Source organism: Coloeus monedula, assembly GCF_965178545.1.
Source record: "Coloeus monedula genome assembly, chromosome: 21".
Lineage (NCBI taxonomy): Eukaryota > Metazoa > Chordata > Aves > Passeriformes > Corvidae > Coloeus > Coloeus monedula.
Genome location: NC_138801.1, coordinates 5,820,214 through 5,836,471, shown reverse-complemented (window position 1 = coordinate 5,836,471; position 16,258 = coordinate 5,820,214). Strand labels below are relative to the sequence as shown.

Sequence of the window (16,258 nt, the reverse complement as noted above, 5' to 3'; positions counted from 1 at the left end):
CCAGCAGGCACAAAGGCACACACGCTGCTGCAGTTTTCCGTGGAGGGATTGCAGCGTGTCCATGGGGTGGGAAAATTCGGTGGATTGGACACTCTGAACAGCTACATCTCAAAAAATACCTTCTGTTGCAACTGCTACTTGTCCATTTTTTTTGTTGTGGCAATTGAAAGTCAACATTTTTGTAGATACTTACATTCCAAAACTTCTGATTGAATTTGTGTCTTCAAATTAACCCGTCACACTTGCTTATGCTGCAGCAAGAACCATCATTTGCCAAGTCCAGATAACTTGCTTTACTTTCTGTTTTGACCTTCAGATTATGGTAGTTTTTTGGTTTGTTTTTAACTAACTGCAAAGGTTAGTACATACTGAATTAACTTAAGTTTTCCTGTTGATGTTGTAACCTTTGCATGAGGAGGTTCGTCATTTTCAGTAGCTTGGGTAACACACCACATTATTTTATGTGACAAGGAAGCAAAAGGAAAGTAATTAACAGGTACTGTGACAGAAAAAAATTCAGTATCCTTATGCTGGTCATTAGTTGAATGTTATCTTGATTTCCCCTCCCTTTTAGACTCTACATTCTTCCATCATGTTGTCATCGTTTCGTAAAGTCAAAGTCCAGGTATTTTTCTGTAATGCATGCAGTGCCCTTGCCACACTTGCCTGCCTTTATTGCAGTGACCTGTTTCTAACAAAAGCCACTGGTTTGAATTGGTTCTATACAGCAGGTGCTTTATTTGCATTTAGTGTGTGTCTGATCTGCCTTTCCTTTAATACTTTTGAGTTGCTTAATTTCTGTCTGTGATGCATGATGTGTGAATGTTTTATAGGAGTTATAGTTCAATATAATCAGGTTTTTATACTAATTTCCAAGAGGTTTTTGTTTTAAAACATACCTGAGCAGAATCTTTTTCTTAATAGCATCTGCAAATCAACTGTGAAGAGATTTACAATGTAGAACATTGTGCATTCAAAGTTGGCTTTGTTTCCTGTTCACCCAATTGCACAAATTTATAATCCTTGAGTTGTTGTGGTGTAACTGTTTCTACACAGTGATGCTTTTGTTTCAGTGGTGATAAAATAAATAGGATGTATGGATCAGAGTTCAGCTGGGGAACACAAGCAACCAGATTTTATTTGGAAATGGTAGTGATGTAAATGTTTATACTGCAATTAAAATGACAATGAAAAGATAACAAATGGGGATGGAAAACGCTGGGGTTAATTATATAATCTTGCATTACCTGTAAACTCTGCATTTCTGCAATGCAGTCAAGATAATTTGCTTTCTCAGGAGTCTCAGCAGAGTGCAGTCCTTGCCAGCCCTGGATAGTTTTATCAAAGGTCTGTGATGTTAAAGCAAAAACATATCCAAAAAAGTCCCGTTGTATGTAAAGACACCAAATTCAGATGGGCAATTCAACTACTCTTATTTAAATAGTGGAATTGGGATTTTAAGATTAAATGCCTAAAAATGAACAGGTCTTTATCTGTCTTCATATTTCAAAAGTGCATAGTTGAGGCTGTGCTCAAACCCTCTTGTCAGCCTAAATCATCAGCTTTGCAACCACTTTGGTTTAACCAATTTACATTTATTTTCTCTTCTAATGCGACAGTTTCTGTGTCCCTGCAATACCTGCTTAAATTTTGGGGCTGGTTTGAATTTTACCTGCACTGTGGTTAGTCTGTAGGAGTCTACAGCATCAAGCAGCAACTTCAGCACATCTTGTTTTTTTTTTTGTACTGCAGTGCTTGACTGATTTTTCTGGCTTGGAATTTGGGGGAGGTTTGGGGCTGTGACCTTCCTTAATAGCATATTTGGACACAGTGTTCTGCTGCACATAGTCTAACCTTAAAATGTCTTTATTTTGTAAAGTTAAATTCAACAAACCAAAAGGCCAGGCATCAATTTTGTCCCAATAGTGTTTAAATCTCCAGGATAGGATATGGCATCCTTTAGCTCCTTCTCTGTAACACAACATGCTCAGGCTCCCTTTGCAGGAGCCAGTGCTGTGCACGTTTTCAGAAGGATTCTCTTTGATTTTCCAGCAGTACAAGTATTTATGGACTTACATAAACCAGGCAGTTATGGTGGTTTGTTTCTTCCCCGATGTTTTGAGGGAGCTGTGAATGGGAGAAATGAAAGCTGGGAAAAATGTTTGTTATTTTTTTTTTCTCCGTCCTTTTGAAGGTTATTTTCACATCCATTTTTTGCTCAAAGAAGAAAGATCAGCAATCTGTTCCTGTTCCCCAGGAGGGAGTAGCTGAGATCAGTTAAATCTTCTTTAGACAAGATTGACGATGTGTGATGTTGATGAACATAAAAAAAGTGCATCGAGCTGTTCATGTGTGCATACTTGGGAAGCAGGAATGTTGTGATAGGGAAAAATATTTCTATTACAGGCTACTACTGAGGTCATGTATGCTGAATATATATAACACATCAGGACTTTTCTTAAGAGAAAGTAATTATTTTACTGCTTCTTTAGATCTTGATGATGTACCGATATCTGATTGTTTTTCAGGCAAAGGAGTTGAATTTTTTTAAGCGTCATGTAACTGTTTTTAAAAATACACTAAAATCTTCTGCCTAGCAATGAATGTATTTCACATTTGTGCTTTTAAATCCCTGAAAGCATGTTTTGGTAAGGGAAATGCTGACAGCTCTGCTGTGTGGCACCACTGTAATTCCTGTTGAACCCACCTCAATTCCGCTGTTCCCGAACTTGAATGGTGTTGCTGACATCATCGTTGTTGCACTGTGGTGTCTGTAAATACCTGCAGTTGTATATTTTTGTGTGCTATTATGTATAATTTCTGTTGACTGGGGAAGGCATAGATGGAAGGCTGAGAGTAATAAGTTTGTTTTGTTGTTTCAGGGTTTTTTTCCTTAATTTTCCTACTTCTTTTTGTTGGCTATTTTTTTTTTTCCTTTTAAATAACATCACCAAAATGGTGCAGTGTGAAGAAGCATTTCTGATTTTTTGAGTTAGACATAAGCTGACCTAATGTCAGTCTTATAGCATGAAAGGAGGAATGAAATGTCCTCAGGACAGTCCAGATCTGCTCTCTGGGGCTTGGAAAGTTCCCTCAGCCCCCGTCCTTATCGCCCAGCACCGGCTGTGCAGGGCGGGGCTGGAGGGATGATGCTGGTTATCTGGGGACAGCCTGGCACAGTTACATCCCAGCACTTCTCACCTTAAAAACATAAAGCACAACTTCTAGTTGATGGGATTCGTGCAAGAAGTGCAGAGGTGTATCCTAGGTGTCTTCAAACGATGTAGTTGAACCAAGAAGGTTTGGGAACATCTTGGAGGGGTGCTTGGTATTCCAGGGAGTGCTGCAGTTGGAGGTGGTAACATCCAGGGAGGGAGGGAGACTGCATTGTTCTGCAGCATCCATGACTTTTGAGTTTTGAGCTCCCTGGTGGCTCTGGCAGCACAGACACTGCTGACGTCGCTGGGGCTGCAGGAAGAACAGTCCATTATTGCTACACTAAAGCACTTCTTTTACAATTGACTGGCTCTACTGTAGTTACAAAAGGAGCCTTTCTTTTAACCAATTCCAGCAAAAAGAGGAGCCAGATTGCCTGGCTTCTGTGGTGAGAGGCAAACCAGCTCCCAGGGTAAATCACAGGAGGTCTCCCATTGGGCTTTCAAAATTGTAACAATGTTTGAAATGATAATTTAAATAATTTTAATGTTTCCCTAGATTAATAATGTAAATAATTAAATAATTTAAAATGTTTTCAAATGACTTTGCAAAGGTTATTTTTAATATTGAAATACAAGTTGAATTGTATTGTACAGTGAATGAGTGTAGAGTGTTCCAGAGACTGACCAGGATTTAATTTTCTCCCAGTACTGCCCAAAACCAGAACAAGCAGAGAGGGGCTCCAGCCATGCAGTACATTAGACCAGCTGCCACTGTGTCATTCCTGAACACAGTGCAGTTTAAAAGAAGTATTGTTGGGATTCAAACACAGCATGACAGGGCAGGAAAGGAAGTTTTTAGCAGTAACTTCCTTTCCTGGAGGAAAAAGGCTGTTTGAAAGAGTGCTGGAAAAAACAGCTGCTTTCTCAGGGAACCATATCTGTACTTGAGCTCAAGTTATGTTCAGGGTTTGAGCTTTTAATACTCAGATACACTAATCAAGTGGAGATTTTGGTAGCGCTGCAAGACGAAACCTGGGCTTTGTTTATGTAACACACTCTGGGTTGGTTTTTCTCCTTGCCCTCTTTTGACAGTAATCAGTGGAAGAAAAAGAAAAGCTGATTTTTCTTTCCTTCCTGCAACTGCCGCAGTGCAGCTGGGGCTCAGAGTTCATGGGAGCAAGGAGTGCTGCTGGCACAGCTGTCCTCTGGAGGGTGGGGACCTTGGAAGGGAGCTCAGGAATGTGCGGATTCGTCCCCATATGTTCCTTTCTATCAGATTGTCCTTTTGTAAGTGCTTGGAAAACACGGCCCTGTAGAACACTTTCCAGCCTGTGGAGTTTTCCATACAATTATGCAAGATACATGTCTAATTAAAGCATGAAGCTAACTAATGACTAAATAACAATTTAATATTTAATGATGTATTTTAACTGATTGCCCATGTCCTTTAGTATGCAGTTCTAGTCTGGGTTTCTTCCCTGTCTCTGGCAGGATTGATGAGAAGTAACTTTAGCTTGGAGTGTGCAGAATTGATGGTAGAAAAGCATTGAGTGACTTGTGTAAACACTTGTACACAAAGGCATTAATTGCAATATTGTTCAAGCACAGAAGTGTTTGTTGCAGCAACCTCTTGATATGCAGAGTTAGTTGTTAAATAAGTGGTTAAATATCCAAACTTCAATGATAATAATAGTTCCACTTCTAAAATTTGTGTTACAGTTCTGTTCTAATGCCCAGATCTCTTACTGAAAATCAAATTGCTTTTTGAAAGTTTAGGAACCGAAAATTAATGATTGTCCCAATTTTCATAGAAAAGAGAGTAGTCAAGTCTTTCCTGCCTGTGGCAACAATATTAGGTTTTAGTTTATAAAGTAATGTAGAAGGATTTTCAGTTGGAGCAAGATCATTGCTTAAATAAAATGCTCTTTGAATTACTTGTCTAAGGCCAGATCTGTGAAGCCTCTTACTTGCTTTTGAAAGGTTACATAGAGAGTGGCAGGATGGGTTTGTAACTTTTTTTAGAGAACAAAGAAGAGATGCATCAGAAAGAGATGTGGGTCTATATATGTATGTAAGTGTATATAGATACATCTGGGCCACTTAACTGTTGTTCAAAGAAGAGTAATATTCTTTAGTTTAGTATTGAATATTTTAAATAAAATGTTTTGAGATATTGTATGTTGTACAAGAAATGTTTTGTGTTGGTATCTACACATATTTGTGCACAAACTCACATTTTTAGCTCTTTTATTGGACACTTGCATGCTACAGTTTGAGATGACACGGACATTACATGACTGCAGCCATATTTGTCCAAACCAAATAGGTGTTAAATGTCTTTGTAAATTTTTCTTTACCACTATTTTCTGCTAGAAGTGAGGTTTTATTTATATGTAAGATGTTTATATTTTATACACGTACCTGCCCACACAGAGGAAGACCGTAAGTAAACAATGTGTGATTTTAAAAAAAACAGCTTTTTTTTTTGCATGGATCTCTTCCTGATCTACCAATGTTTTGTAAGACAAACATAATGGAGTTTTATTTTTGCTTTCAGAAAATGGATCCAAGTGGTGTAAAAGTGTTGGAAACAGCAGAAGATATCCAAGAAAGGCGTCAGCAAGTTTTGGACCGTTACCACAGGTTCAAGGAACTCTCTTCTCTGAGGCGCCAAAAACTTGAAGATTCCTATCGATTCCAGTTTTTCCAGCGTGATGCAGATGAGCTTGAAAAATGGATCCAAGAGAAACTGCAGATTGCATCTGATGAAAATTACAAGGACCCAAGCAATTTGCAGGCAAGTCTTCCTGTCACTTTATATTTCCTGCACTATTAATTTTGGGGCGTTACAGGTCAGCTGGGATAGAAAAAACACAGAAATGAAACTTGATCTGAGAGTGAAGAAAGATGGATGCAAATACCCATGACCTTGGAAAGTGCTCTTCAAAAGCCTGGCTTTTTTGCTGATGTAATTGGAATATTTCTAATAATGGATTAGATGCTACATCAGCATAGAAAAAGTTGCTCACTGTAATGTAGTGTAAAACCAACTTTGTTTAATCCTAGAATTTGTTGGATGCCTTAACTCTGTGAATAAATGTGAATTATCACTTATTGTTTCCACAAAAAAAAAAGATATTTGTAGAAAGTAAGTTTGTGTGGGCAGAACTAGCTGACAGGTTCTCAGAGGTTTGAACACTGTCATGTGCAAGAGCAAACACAAGAAAGAAGTAACTAAAACTGGGATGTTTGAATCCACCTGTCAAACACATGATACAACTGATTTCAACTGTGCAGTTTTATTATTTGTTTGTCAGTCCTGAATATGCATAAAATACGCTTTAAATCTTGATGCTGGGGAATGTGGAGGAGTCCGTGCACCAAATCTCAGTCACATTCTTCGATGTTTTCCTTTCAGGGGAAGCTGCAGAAGCACCAAGCCTTTGAAGCTGAGGTGCAGGCCAATTCAGGAGCCATCATTAAATTGGATGAGACTGGAAATCAGATGATAAATGAAGGCCATTTTGCATCTGAAACCATAAGAGTGAGTTTTAAAGCTTTTTACCCCTCCCCCCCTCTTACAGGCCATTCCTTAAGCACTTTGTTCAGGTTGCACAGATAGCTCTATATTCAAAACCACTCTTTAAAATTCTATGGGTATTTGATTAGTCAAATCATGAGAGAATTTGTATTTTTAAGCTCAGAGGTGTTTTTCTCTTTCATGAGCACCCAGCTCATACCTTCTTTTAGATGTGGTTCTGAGGAGAATTGTTTAAAGATGAGATGTTTTTGTAGTGATTATCAAACTTGATTGATAAGTTTAGCATTTCATTCTAACTTGCCTTCACTGGTTCAGTCCTTCACGCCGTACCGGACTGCCCAGCGCCCGATAGTCACGGCCACCCAAGTGGGGTCCCACATACGAGTAGGTGAAGCTTGTGGCTCTGCAGTGCAACTTCCTTTTGCAATGTCTCCTTTCTTCCTTGGTTTGCACCATCCTTCTGGGCACTGCTCAGAGCTCTTTCCTCCCTTGAAATCTCTTTAATTGAACTTTCTGAGTGGATTAAGTGGTATCCGCCCATGATGTTCAAAAGCTTCTCTTGAATGACTTTCAAGTTTCAGGTCTCGATGAGCAAAGTGTTATAAACAATGGGTGGAGCAGTTACTTTCCTGTTTTGCAAGTTGTGTGCATGTGTGGGAGTGCAGTTTTACTTTTTGTTGTCTATAAAGTTTATAGTGGCTCCCAACAGTTTTGAAAGGCCAAGTGCAGCCAGAGAAACTCAATATTAAAACTAGCAATTGTTCCTAGTGTGTCCATATCATGTCACTTCACAATGTTAACTAAATATATGAACTGTTTAGTGTTAAGAGAAGTGGTTAAAATACAGTGAAATGGCATAAGTTTGACTTGAAACAAATGTGTTGCCTTAAATAAAAATAAATTCCCGAAGGAAGATGCAATTCACTTATTGTGAGTTGACTTTCATATAGAAGACTGAACATTTGAAGGGGAGAGCAGCAAATTTTTGGTCTGACTTCACATTAGTATAGAATTTAAATCAAATTTTATCTCAGGATGTTTAGCTCATAGTTACGTAAAGATATTTGATAGCTTCATTAATTAATAACAACTGTCTAAATACTCAGTTCAGTAATTCCTATTTTTGTGTTAAACCACTTTACATAATTTGAAAACTATTTACTGGAGATAAAATCATGAGGTTTGTCCCCTACCCTTTGTCTAAGGTAAGGTTTAGGATGTACAACTTCAGAAAAATAAATAAATCTACTGTTAAGGACAGGAAAGGAATAAATCTCATCTTCTTTGACAGGGGATTTTAATAACAACATCCTTTTTTTTCAGACTCGACTGCAGGAGCTGCACCGACTATGGGAATTACTGATGGAAAAGATGAGAGAGAAGGGAGTCAAATTATTGCAAGCACAGAAGTTGGTGCAATATTTACGGGAATGTGAAGATGTCTTGGACTGGATCAATGATAAGGTGCATAATTACCTCCCTTTGCTGTCTCCTTGATGGGAAATTTGATGTGCTTGTGTGGAAAATTTCTGTCAGCATAGAGTTGCTGGAGGTCAGGTAATCACAGAAAGCTTGTAAAGGCACCTGTACATTTTATTTAGTTATTCACATTGCATCAGCAGTAGGTGTGCAAACTACTATTGCTCTTTTGCAGCCCCAAAAAAAGTTATTAGTCTAAGAGGAAGCCTGTGTGTTGGACAGCACTTAGCATAAACAATTCCTTCTTTGCTTTGAGAAGACAAATAAAATTCAAGTTTCCTCTAAGGGAAATCTTCAACATGAAAAGGAAATGTTTTTTAAGTAAATATTCTAAATTACTTGTTTCCGAAAAGAGCCAGCCTAAGCAGCAAGCAGTGTGTACATTGTTACTAAATGATTGGAATATCTTTAGATATACATTGTAAGGACATGAACTGCAGGAGGGGACGGTTGGCTCTTGATTCTTTGAACTCTAAGGAAGCAGACCACAAACCACACTATCAAAAGAAAAACAGCCACAAAATAATCTCAGTGGTTTCCTTAAATGATAGTTTGCTATTTTATGTCACTGTAGGTTCAAACTGTAAACCCTGTATAACTGTTACTGAATACAACACTGCACTTCTTGTGCAAAAATCTTGCATCAGAAGCCTACAGCAAATGCCCATAAACAGTGTAAAAAGGAACAAATTCTAGTCACTCTGTGTGCTAAGAATTAGTACTTGAAAAATTAATACGATCAAGGAAGATGAAAAAATAATTCCCTTAGTGATCTTGCATATTTTCTGCAGTAATGGGTAGGTGTTGGGGCAGGGAATGGAGTTCAGTGGATAAAACTTTTTTAAATCTGACCTTAAACACTGTGATTGTCTTTGACCTATTGAAAATTAGGACAGTTTGCTTCCTAATTTTTAATAGTGTTTTCCCATAGGATATACTGAAATTAACTTTTTTTTTTTTTTCACTGTGCTAGGAAGCAATAGTGACCTCAGAAGAGCTTGGACAGGACTTAGAGCATGTTGAAGTTTTGCAAAAGAAGTTTGAAGAGTTCCAGACAGACCTTGCAGCTCATGAAGAAAGAGTAAATGAAGTGAACCAGTTTGCTGGCAAACTTATCCAGGTAAGCATTTATGTCTGTCGAAGATCTCTTTTGGCAAGTCAGTTATCACAGCAAACATTTGTCTGTAACTTCCCCTCTTTTCTCCCTGGTTTGGGGCAGATCTTTAAGCTTTGCTCCACATGGGTACTCGGCTATCTTCACCTTAAATGGTCACCATTTGATTCACTTGTTCTTCTGCCAAACAGCCTGAATAACTGCCCCAGCTGGGAATGTTTCTGAAATTGTGGAGAGTAGTGATTAGTAAGAGAAACTGTCATACTGGGGTTAAATATATTTCTCTTGGACAAGGAGGTTTAATATCTATTCTGTTTTGACATCTGGGGTGTGAACAAGGATGGAGACAGGGCAGGAAGTGTTTCATTCCAGGGAAAAAGAAGACGCTGTTTACAGCCCTCCTCCTATGGACTAATTAGTATATAGGGAAACCACTACAAGAGTATTGAATGTTTGCACAGTGAAATTTCAGGGAAACTATTGAATTAAGTGATCATCTGGAAAGGACAGTAATTATAAATTGATCTCTTGAAGACCAGCAGCGTTTTGTCAATGGACATAAAGCCAAAGAACATAGGAAAATAGCATTTTTCCTTTGCTTGCCAGGAACAACACCCTGAAGAGGAACTGATAAAGTCCAAACAGGATGAAGTAAATGCAAGCTGGCAGCGTCTTAAGGGACTTGCCCTTCAGAGGCAAGGAAAGCTCTTTGGGGCAGCTGAAGTGCAGCGTTTCAACAGGTATGAACTTGGCTGGATCTGCTGAATGATTTAACCCTTGTGTGGGTGTTTAATGATGCATTCAGCTGCACACAGTAGTATGAGAAGAGCTACTGTCTCCTATGGCTTTGCTTTGCTCTTCTGCATGACTTGTTCAATGAAGACCTCGTTGTTCTACAGTTACTTTAGAATGGTCATTCTGATGGAGCTTTTCAGCACTTGGCAGTTTTGCTCTTCTTTCCTCTGAGGGCTTTTTCCCCCAGTTCTGTCCTAGATGAGCCTTAAATGGGGTGTGCTTTTTTTTTATTAGATGTCAGCCCAATTGTTTTGGAGGCTTTGAGCAATGTCTTTCTATTCTCATCTCCATCTACAGCATTTTGAGATTTGCTGTAATTAAGTTGGAGACGGGTCCAGAGGGGAAAATGGATCCACTCTGTGACAGTGCTGAGTGGTGCTGTAATTCCTGGTTTGCATCTGGTCACAGCGGCCTGTTAATATACTTCAAAGTTTCATGAGATGCAAAGAAAGTCTGTTTGTTTTCTAAAGGATGTTTGTAGTTTGCTGCAGTGTTTATATATATGGGTTTGTATGCCAGTACGTCTGGCACATGTATGGAAACACATCCTGCTTTCTTCCTTTTTCCATCCTAGACAAACTGTTTTCAATTTGTGCTTTGTTCTGAAGGGATGTGGATGAAACAATCAGCTGGATTAAGGAGAAAGGGCAGCTGATGGCCTCAGATGATTTTGGCAGAGACTTAGCCAGTGTGCAGGCATTACTGCGCAAGCACGAAGGCCTGGAAAGAGACCTGGCAGCTCTGGAAGATAAGGTACCCCTGCAAGGTGTATTTTACCTACAGTTTAAACGAGGTCACCTGCTTGTAAAAGGCTGGAAGCTCACTCAGTTTGTCCCTGGGTTTAGGTGAAGGCCCTGTGTGCAGAAGCTGACCGTTTGCAGCAGTCTCACCCAATAAATGCTTCCCAAATTCAAGTGAAACGGGAGGAACTCATTGCCAACTGGGAACAGATCCGGACGCTGGCAGCGGAGAGGCATGCTCGTCTCAACGACTCCTACAGGTGGGTCACTGCAGCAGGGCAGTGGTGCTTCCCTCCTTGTTCACATTTGACAGAGGGCTCTTGGAAGGAGAAGAAAGGGGTGCTGCTTCCAAAATTTTGGGATGATTCTTTTGTTTTTGGAGCAGTCTTGTTCACCAAATTCTATTTTACACTAACTTCTCATAGTAAAAGAAATATTTACATGATTGAAAAATTATTGCAGCTTTTTGTCATTCTCTGGCTATGGATCAATTATGAAAATAGACACAGTGATGCTTTAGGGCATTTGCTATTTTCTCTACCTGAGTTGAAATGTGCATTTTGAAGTACATTATCTGACTATGTTTCAGCTTTGCTGAAAAAAAAAAAGCTTTTTTAATACTTTTATTACAAATCTGTTCACTGTGGAGTCTTTAAGAGTCTCTGTGAAGACTGAAGTATGATATATTGTTTGATGCATTGTCACAGACCAAATGAATTCCCTGTTTCTGTGGTAGTTCTTTGTTGCTGTGGGTTTTGTCTTCATCCAGTCTTGTGCCTATACTGATCTGGTCTCTGAAACATAACCTGTTAGATCACTGTTGAGAAGCCATACTAAAAACAAACTAATCCTGATGTGGTGGTTAGTTTACATCCTTTCTGGTTTTGTTTTTCTGCCCTTTGTTCCCTCCCACGATGTGGGATTTTTGGCAGTGGAGACCCACACAAATAATCTTTTTCTTTACCTTCCCTGTCTTAGTATCTTCAGAGCAATTGACAGCAAATGTAAAAGGGAAACAAACTGATCAATTTTGCTGATAAGTGTTAAGCATATGCCAAAGGCAACAACTAAAGGTATTCTGGAAGGAATTTGAGGATTTGTTTGCTTGTTTTAAGGCTGAGTCATGTGCAGTTGAAATTTTCTGACAGTTCTCTCCTCCCCACACACCGTAATGGTTGTGACAGAAGCAGCCCTGTGGATTATCTTGAGAACTATATTTTGATTTCTGTTGTCCTCAGTGTGTAGTTAGGAATATTAATTTTACTTACAATATAAGTTATATGCAAAATGTGTCTTTGAGGCATTGATTTAGAACCCAACATTTTCATAACTTTAAAAGGCTTCTTTTTTGATTGAAAGCATATTTAGTTATTCAATATTCTGAGCACACTTTTATGTTGTTTTATTTAATCTGAGGAACAGCTTTTATGTTTGTAACCCTTTCTTCGGAGAAACGGGAGAGAAACTCTGCGAGTTAATTATTCCCAACCATTTTTTCCTTTGCTTACCTAAGGCTGCAGCGCTTTCTCGCAGACTTCCGAGACCTCACCAGCTGGGTGACTGAGATGAAGGCTCTGATAAATGCTGATGAACTTGCCAATGATGTGGCTGGGGCAGAAGCTCTTCTAGACAGACATCAGGAACATAAGGTAGAGTGGTTATACAGCCAAATCCAGTCAACAGCCCTCTGATTTGTATGTCTAACACAGTCTCTGAGTCAATGTTGCAGCACTGGAATGCTTTGATCATCCAACTAACACAGTACTAGGTTGCTGTCCTGATTTAATATTTTTAAATTGTTTCTAGATGGTAGATATGTACTAATTACTAAGTATTTAAGAATGCTTATGAGAATATTTTATAAAAGGTAGGCCTGATAGCAGCCAGTTGGCCTAACGACTGTTTTAGTTCTCCATCATGAGGAATTCCTGTAATTAAGCAGAAAAAATACAGCTCAAATCAACTTCTAGTTTCATTTTAATGTAGGAATTTAACCCTAACCCATAAAAAAAGGTCCCCTGGCTGGGGAGGTGGGCAGCCTACCTTATGTGCATTGTAAGGTAATGCTGACACTCTATGCTAAGATAAATTTTTCTTTTTCACATCTCCTTCCTTAGGGAGAAATTGATGCCCATGAAGACAGCTTCAAATCTGCTGATGAGTCAGGCCAGGCTTTGCTCTCTGCTGGGCACTATGCTTCTGATGAAGTTAAAGAAAAGGTAAGTTGAGAGCACAAGCTCCTAGAAGAATTTTGTCTCTTTCTTCTGTGTCTCTTAATTTAAAAGGATGATCACATCAGGAACTGGAGATTTCATTCTTTACGCAGGAAGTCATTTTCAGTTCAGTGCTAACCACTTTTTTAGAGTGACAATTTGATTTTACATCGAGATGGAAGTGAACTCTAGAGTGTTAAATAAAATTATTATATATTCCTCTTCCCAATCGATCAGCTGACCATCCTCTCAGATGAAAGGTCTGCCTTGCTGGAACTGTGGGAGCTCCGCAGACAGCAGTATGAGCAGTGCATGGACCTGCAGCTTTTCTACAGAGATACTGAGCAAGTTGACAACTGGATGAGCAAACAAGAGGTGAGTGCAAAGCTTTGAATTCTCCAGATACAGTGGACTTTAATTTCTGGGTAGTCTTCTGTAGGCTTAAGTAGTTGGTATTGCCTACTGACAGTGCCATAAGCACCCACTAGTGAGTGGGTGCTGTGCAGAGTTATTTATCTGTCTGCCTGAAATGGTGCAATGGCTGTTTGCATCTAATGCTGAAACTATGAATTGTGACAAGTGGGCTTGATGTGGCTTTTGTGTGTGTTAACTCTTGTAAAATGCTGGTTGAATAAGAAGATGGAAAAAATTATTGGCTGTTAGAAGCATAAAGCAAACACCATCCCAGATGTCATCTTTTACATTTCAGTAATAACATATGGCAGGAAATATCCCTGGCTGTGCTTGAGCTCACTTAGAGCAGCTGAGTATGGAAACATAAAAATGTGTTTGTGTCCTTACTTCAGGCATTTCTGCTGAATGAAGACCTTGGTGATTCTCTGGACAGTGTGGAGGCTCTTCTGAAGAAGCATGAAGACTTTGAGAAATCCCTAAGTGCCCAAGAGGAGAAAATCACAGTAAGACATTGGCATTGGTCATCACTAAATGGGCAGGAAGTGAAACAAGGGCATTTATTGACTGGGGAGGAGACATTGCTGGAGGATGGTAAAGGATGGGTTTTGCTTTGCAGAATGATCCGCCGAAATGTTCTGTGGGATGTAACAGGTATTGTCTCTAAAACAGAAAATAGTGGAGAAAGTATGGGATAGGGCTTGGCTTTTGTCTCAGAGCCAGGTAACCTGGTGCTTCCTTATCAGACCAGCACACAGGTGGATGAAGATTTGTCAAAAACCTGCTCTTTTCCACATGGAGAGGATGAGGGTACAGAGAGAAAAGGGTGTAAAGATAGATCTGCTAATGGCTTTCTGCCAGTTTTACTGTGATAAACTTTGGGGAATTGATGTACTAAGCAAATTTGCATAAGCAATTTCTATTACACCAAATAAATGGAAACTTGTTTTCCCTGTAGGCATTAGATGAGTTTGCTACTAAGTTGATTCAGAATAACCACTATGCCATGGACGATGTTGCTACACGCAGAGATGCTGTAAGTATCCTAAATATATTTGGACTGTGGACTTTAAATCTTGTTCTGGTTTATTATTTTACATGGTATGACTTCAATATAGAATAAGTCAGTGGAGTTGTCCCAAGAGGGGTACAGTGGTGGTTCTTACAAGCTTGAGGAATTTAAAAACCTTTTACTTTCTTTCTTTTTTTCAGCTGCTAAGCCGCCGAAATGCCCTTCATGAAAGAGCCATGTACCGCCGTGCTCAGCTGGCAGATTCTTTCCATCTGCAGCAGTTTTTCCGAGATTCTGATGAGCTCAAGAGTTGGGTTAATGAAAAGATGAAAACTGCAACTGATGAGGCCTACAAGGTAAGCACAAAGATGAATGGTAGAATGCTTTTAAGGCGGTACCGGAATTAATGTAATCAGTCTAATGATACAAAGCAACATCAGCCAAAATGTTGCTGATAGTCGGTGGTATTAATGGCAACAGGAGGAATTGTACTTTCTTCCTGACCCCAAGGGGCATTTTTCCATCATGCTGTAATCATGCCTATCCAATAGCTTAAGAATTCTGATTTAAGGCATATTTTTGGCACCGAATCCTCTGGTGACATCATGACATGTCTGTGAATGTAGTCCAATTTCAAAAATTCTTGAGACCTTTGGGTACTGATTTTGCATTGAAATGTTCTATTTCTTTCTTCATCTATAGGATCCATCAAACTTGCAAGGTAAAGTTCAGAAACACCAGGCTTTTGAAGCAGAGCTGTCTGCTAACCAGAGTCGTATTGATGCCCTGGAGAAAGCTGGCCAGAAGCTGATTGATGTCAAGCACTATGCGTCAGATGAGGTGGCAGCTCGCATGAATGAAGTCATCAGCTTGTGGAAGAAGCTTCTGGAGGCCACTGAGCTCAAAGGTACGACTCGCTCAGAAGAATATGGACAAATTTCTAGAGAGTTTAGCTGGGAGAAGACCGGCAATGAGTTAACTTCAGTTTCCACTTCACTTACCTTGTCCTGTTCTCCTCTTGCCCCTGTCTCCCTCAGGTATAAAACTGCGAGAAGCCAATCAGCAGCAGCAGTTTAATCGCAATGTGGAGGACATTGAGCTCTGGCTGTATGAAGTAGAAGGACACTTAGCTTCTGATGATTATGGAAAAGATCTTACTAATGTTCAGAATCTCCAGAAGAAACATGCCCTGCTAGAGGCAGATGTTGCTGCCCATCAGGTAAGGGAAAAAATTTTTATTCCTGCCTTTCCAGATATGCGCAGTCAGAGACCTTAGCAGGTCTGGTTTTTTATAATTTTTTTAGCTTTGGGTTTTACAGTTTGCTTATCAAAAATAATTTTGAACTGAAACATACTTGTATGTCTCTAAGAATAATATCTTTATGACTTTAATAGAAATGAGCTTCTCAGTCACTGCAGCCACCTCACAGAACTTCTGAACTAATGCTGTTGCTGGATCAATTTTAGGATCGGATAGATGGCATTACCATCCAGGCACGCCAGTTCCAAGAGGCTGGGCACTTTGATGCTGACAATATCAAGAAGAAACAAGAAGCTTTAGTGGCTCGCTATGAAGCTCTGAAGGAGCCCATGGTAGCTCGCAAGCAGAAACTCGCAGATTCTCTTCGCCTGCAGCAGCTTTTCCGTGACATTGAGGATGAAGAGACCTGGATTAGGGAAAAAGAACCTATTGCAGCTTCAACAAACCGAGGTTGGTCCATCCTGGTATCTCTAGGATTTAGATGGCAGAATTGCTGTGTTATAAATTGTATCTTTATAGAACATTCCCTGAAAA

The 16,258-nt window shown here is 39.5% G+C and overlaps 1 protein-coding gene across 3 annotated transcripts in view; it reads left to right on the top strand.

The window, feature by feature from the left end:
* Positions 1 to 16,258, top strand: part of SPTAN1 (spectrin alpha, non-erythrocytic 1) — a 46,234-nt gene that overhangs the window by 2,359 nt on the left and 27,617 nt on the right. For 2 of the 3 annotated variants that reach the window (XM_082295461.1, XM_082295459.1), the window contains exons 2-18: positions 575 to 625; positions 5,716 to 5,955; positions 6,577 to 6,702; positions 8,023 to 8,163; positions 9,152 to 9,298; positions 9,899 to 10,032; positions 10,696 to 10,840; positions 10,933 to 11,087; positions 12,341 to 12,476; positions 12,945 to 13,046; positions 13,278 to 13,415; positions 13,847 to 13,957; positions 14,410 to 14,487; positions 14,664 to 14,819; positions 15,166 to 15,370; positions 15,501 to 15,682; positions 15,931 to 16,174. In XM_082295461.1, coding sequence (XP_082151587.1) covers positions 593 to 625; positions 5,716 to 5,955; positions 6,577 to 6,702; positions 8,023 to 8,163; positions 9,152 to 9,298; positions 9,899 to 10,032; positions 10,696 to 10,840; positions 10,933 to 11,087; positions 12,341 to 12,476; positions 12,945 to 13,046; positions 13,278 to 13,415; positions 13,847 to 13,957; positions 14,410 to 14,487; positions 14,664 to 14,819; positions 15,166 to 15,370; positions 15,501 to 15,682; positions 15,931 to 16,174 — 2,473 coding nt within the window. In that variant the 5' untranslated portion in view covers positions 575 to 592. The remainder of the gene's footprint in view (positions 1 to 574; positions 626 to 5,715; positions 5,956 to 6,576; positions 6,703 to 8,022; positions 8,164 to 9,151; positions 9,299 to 9,898; positions 10,033 to 10,695; positions 10,841 to 10,932; positions 11,088 to 12,340; positions 12,477 to 12,944; positions 13,047 to 13,277; positions 13,416 to 13,846; positions 13,958 to 14,409; positions 14,488 to 14,663; positions 14,820 to 15,165; positions 15,371 to 15,500; positions 15,683 to 15,930; positions 16,175 to 16,258) is intronic. The other variant, XM_082295460.1, reaches the window with a different exon arrangement.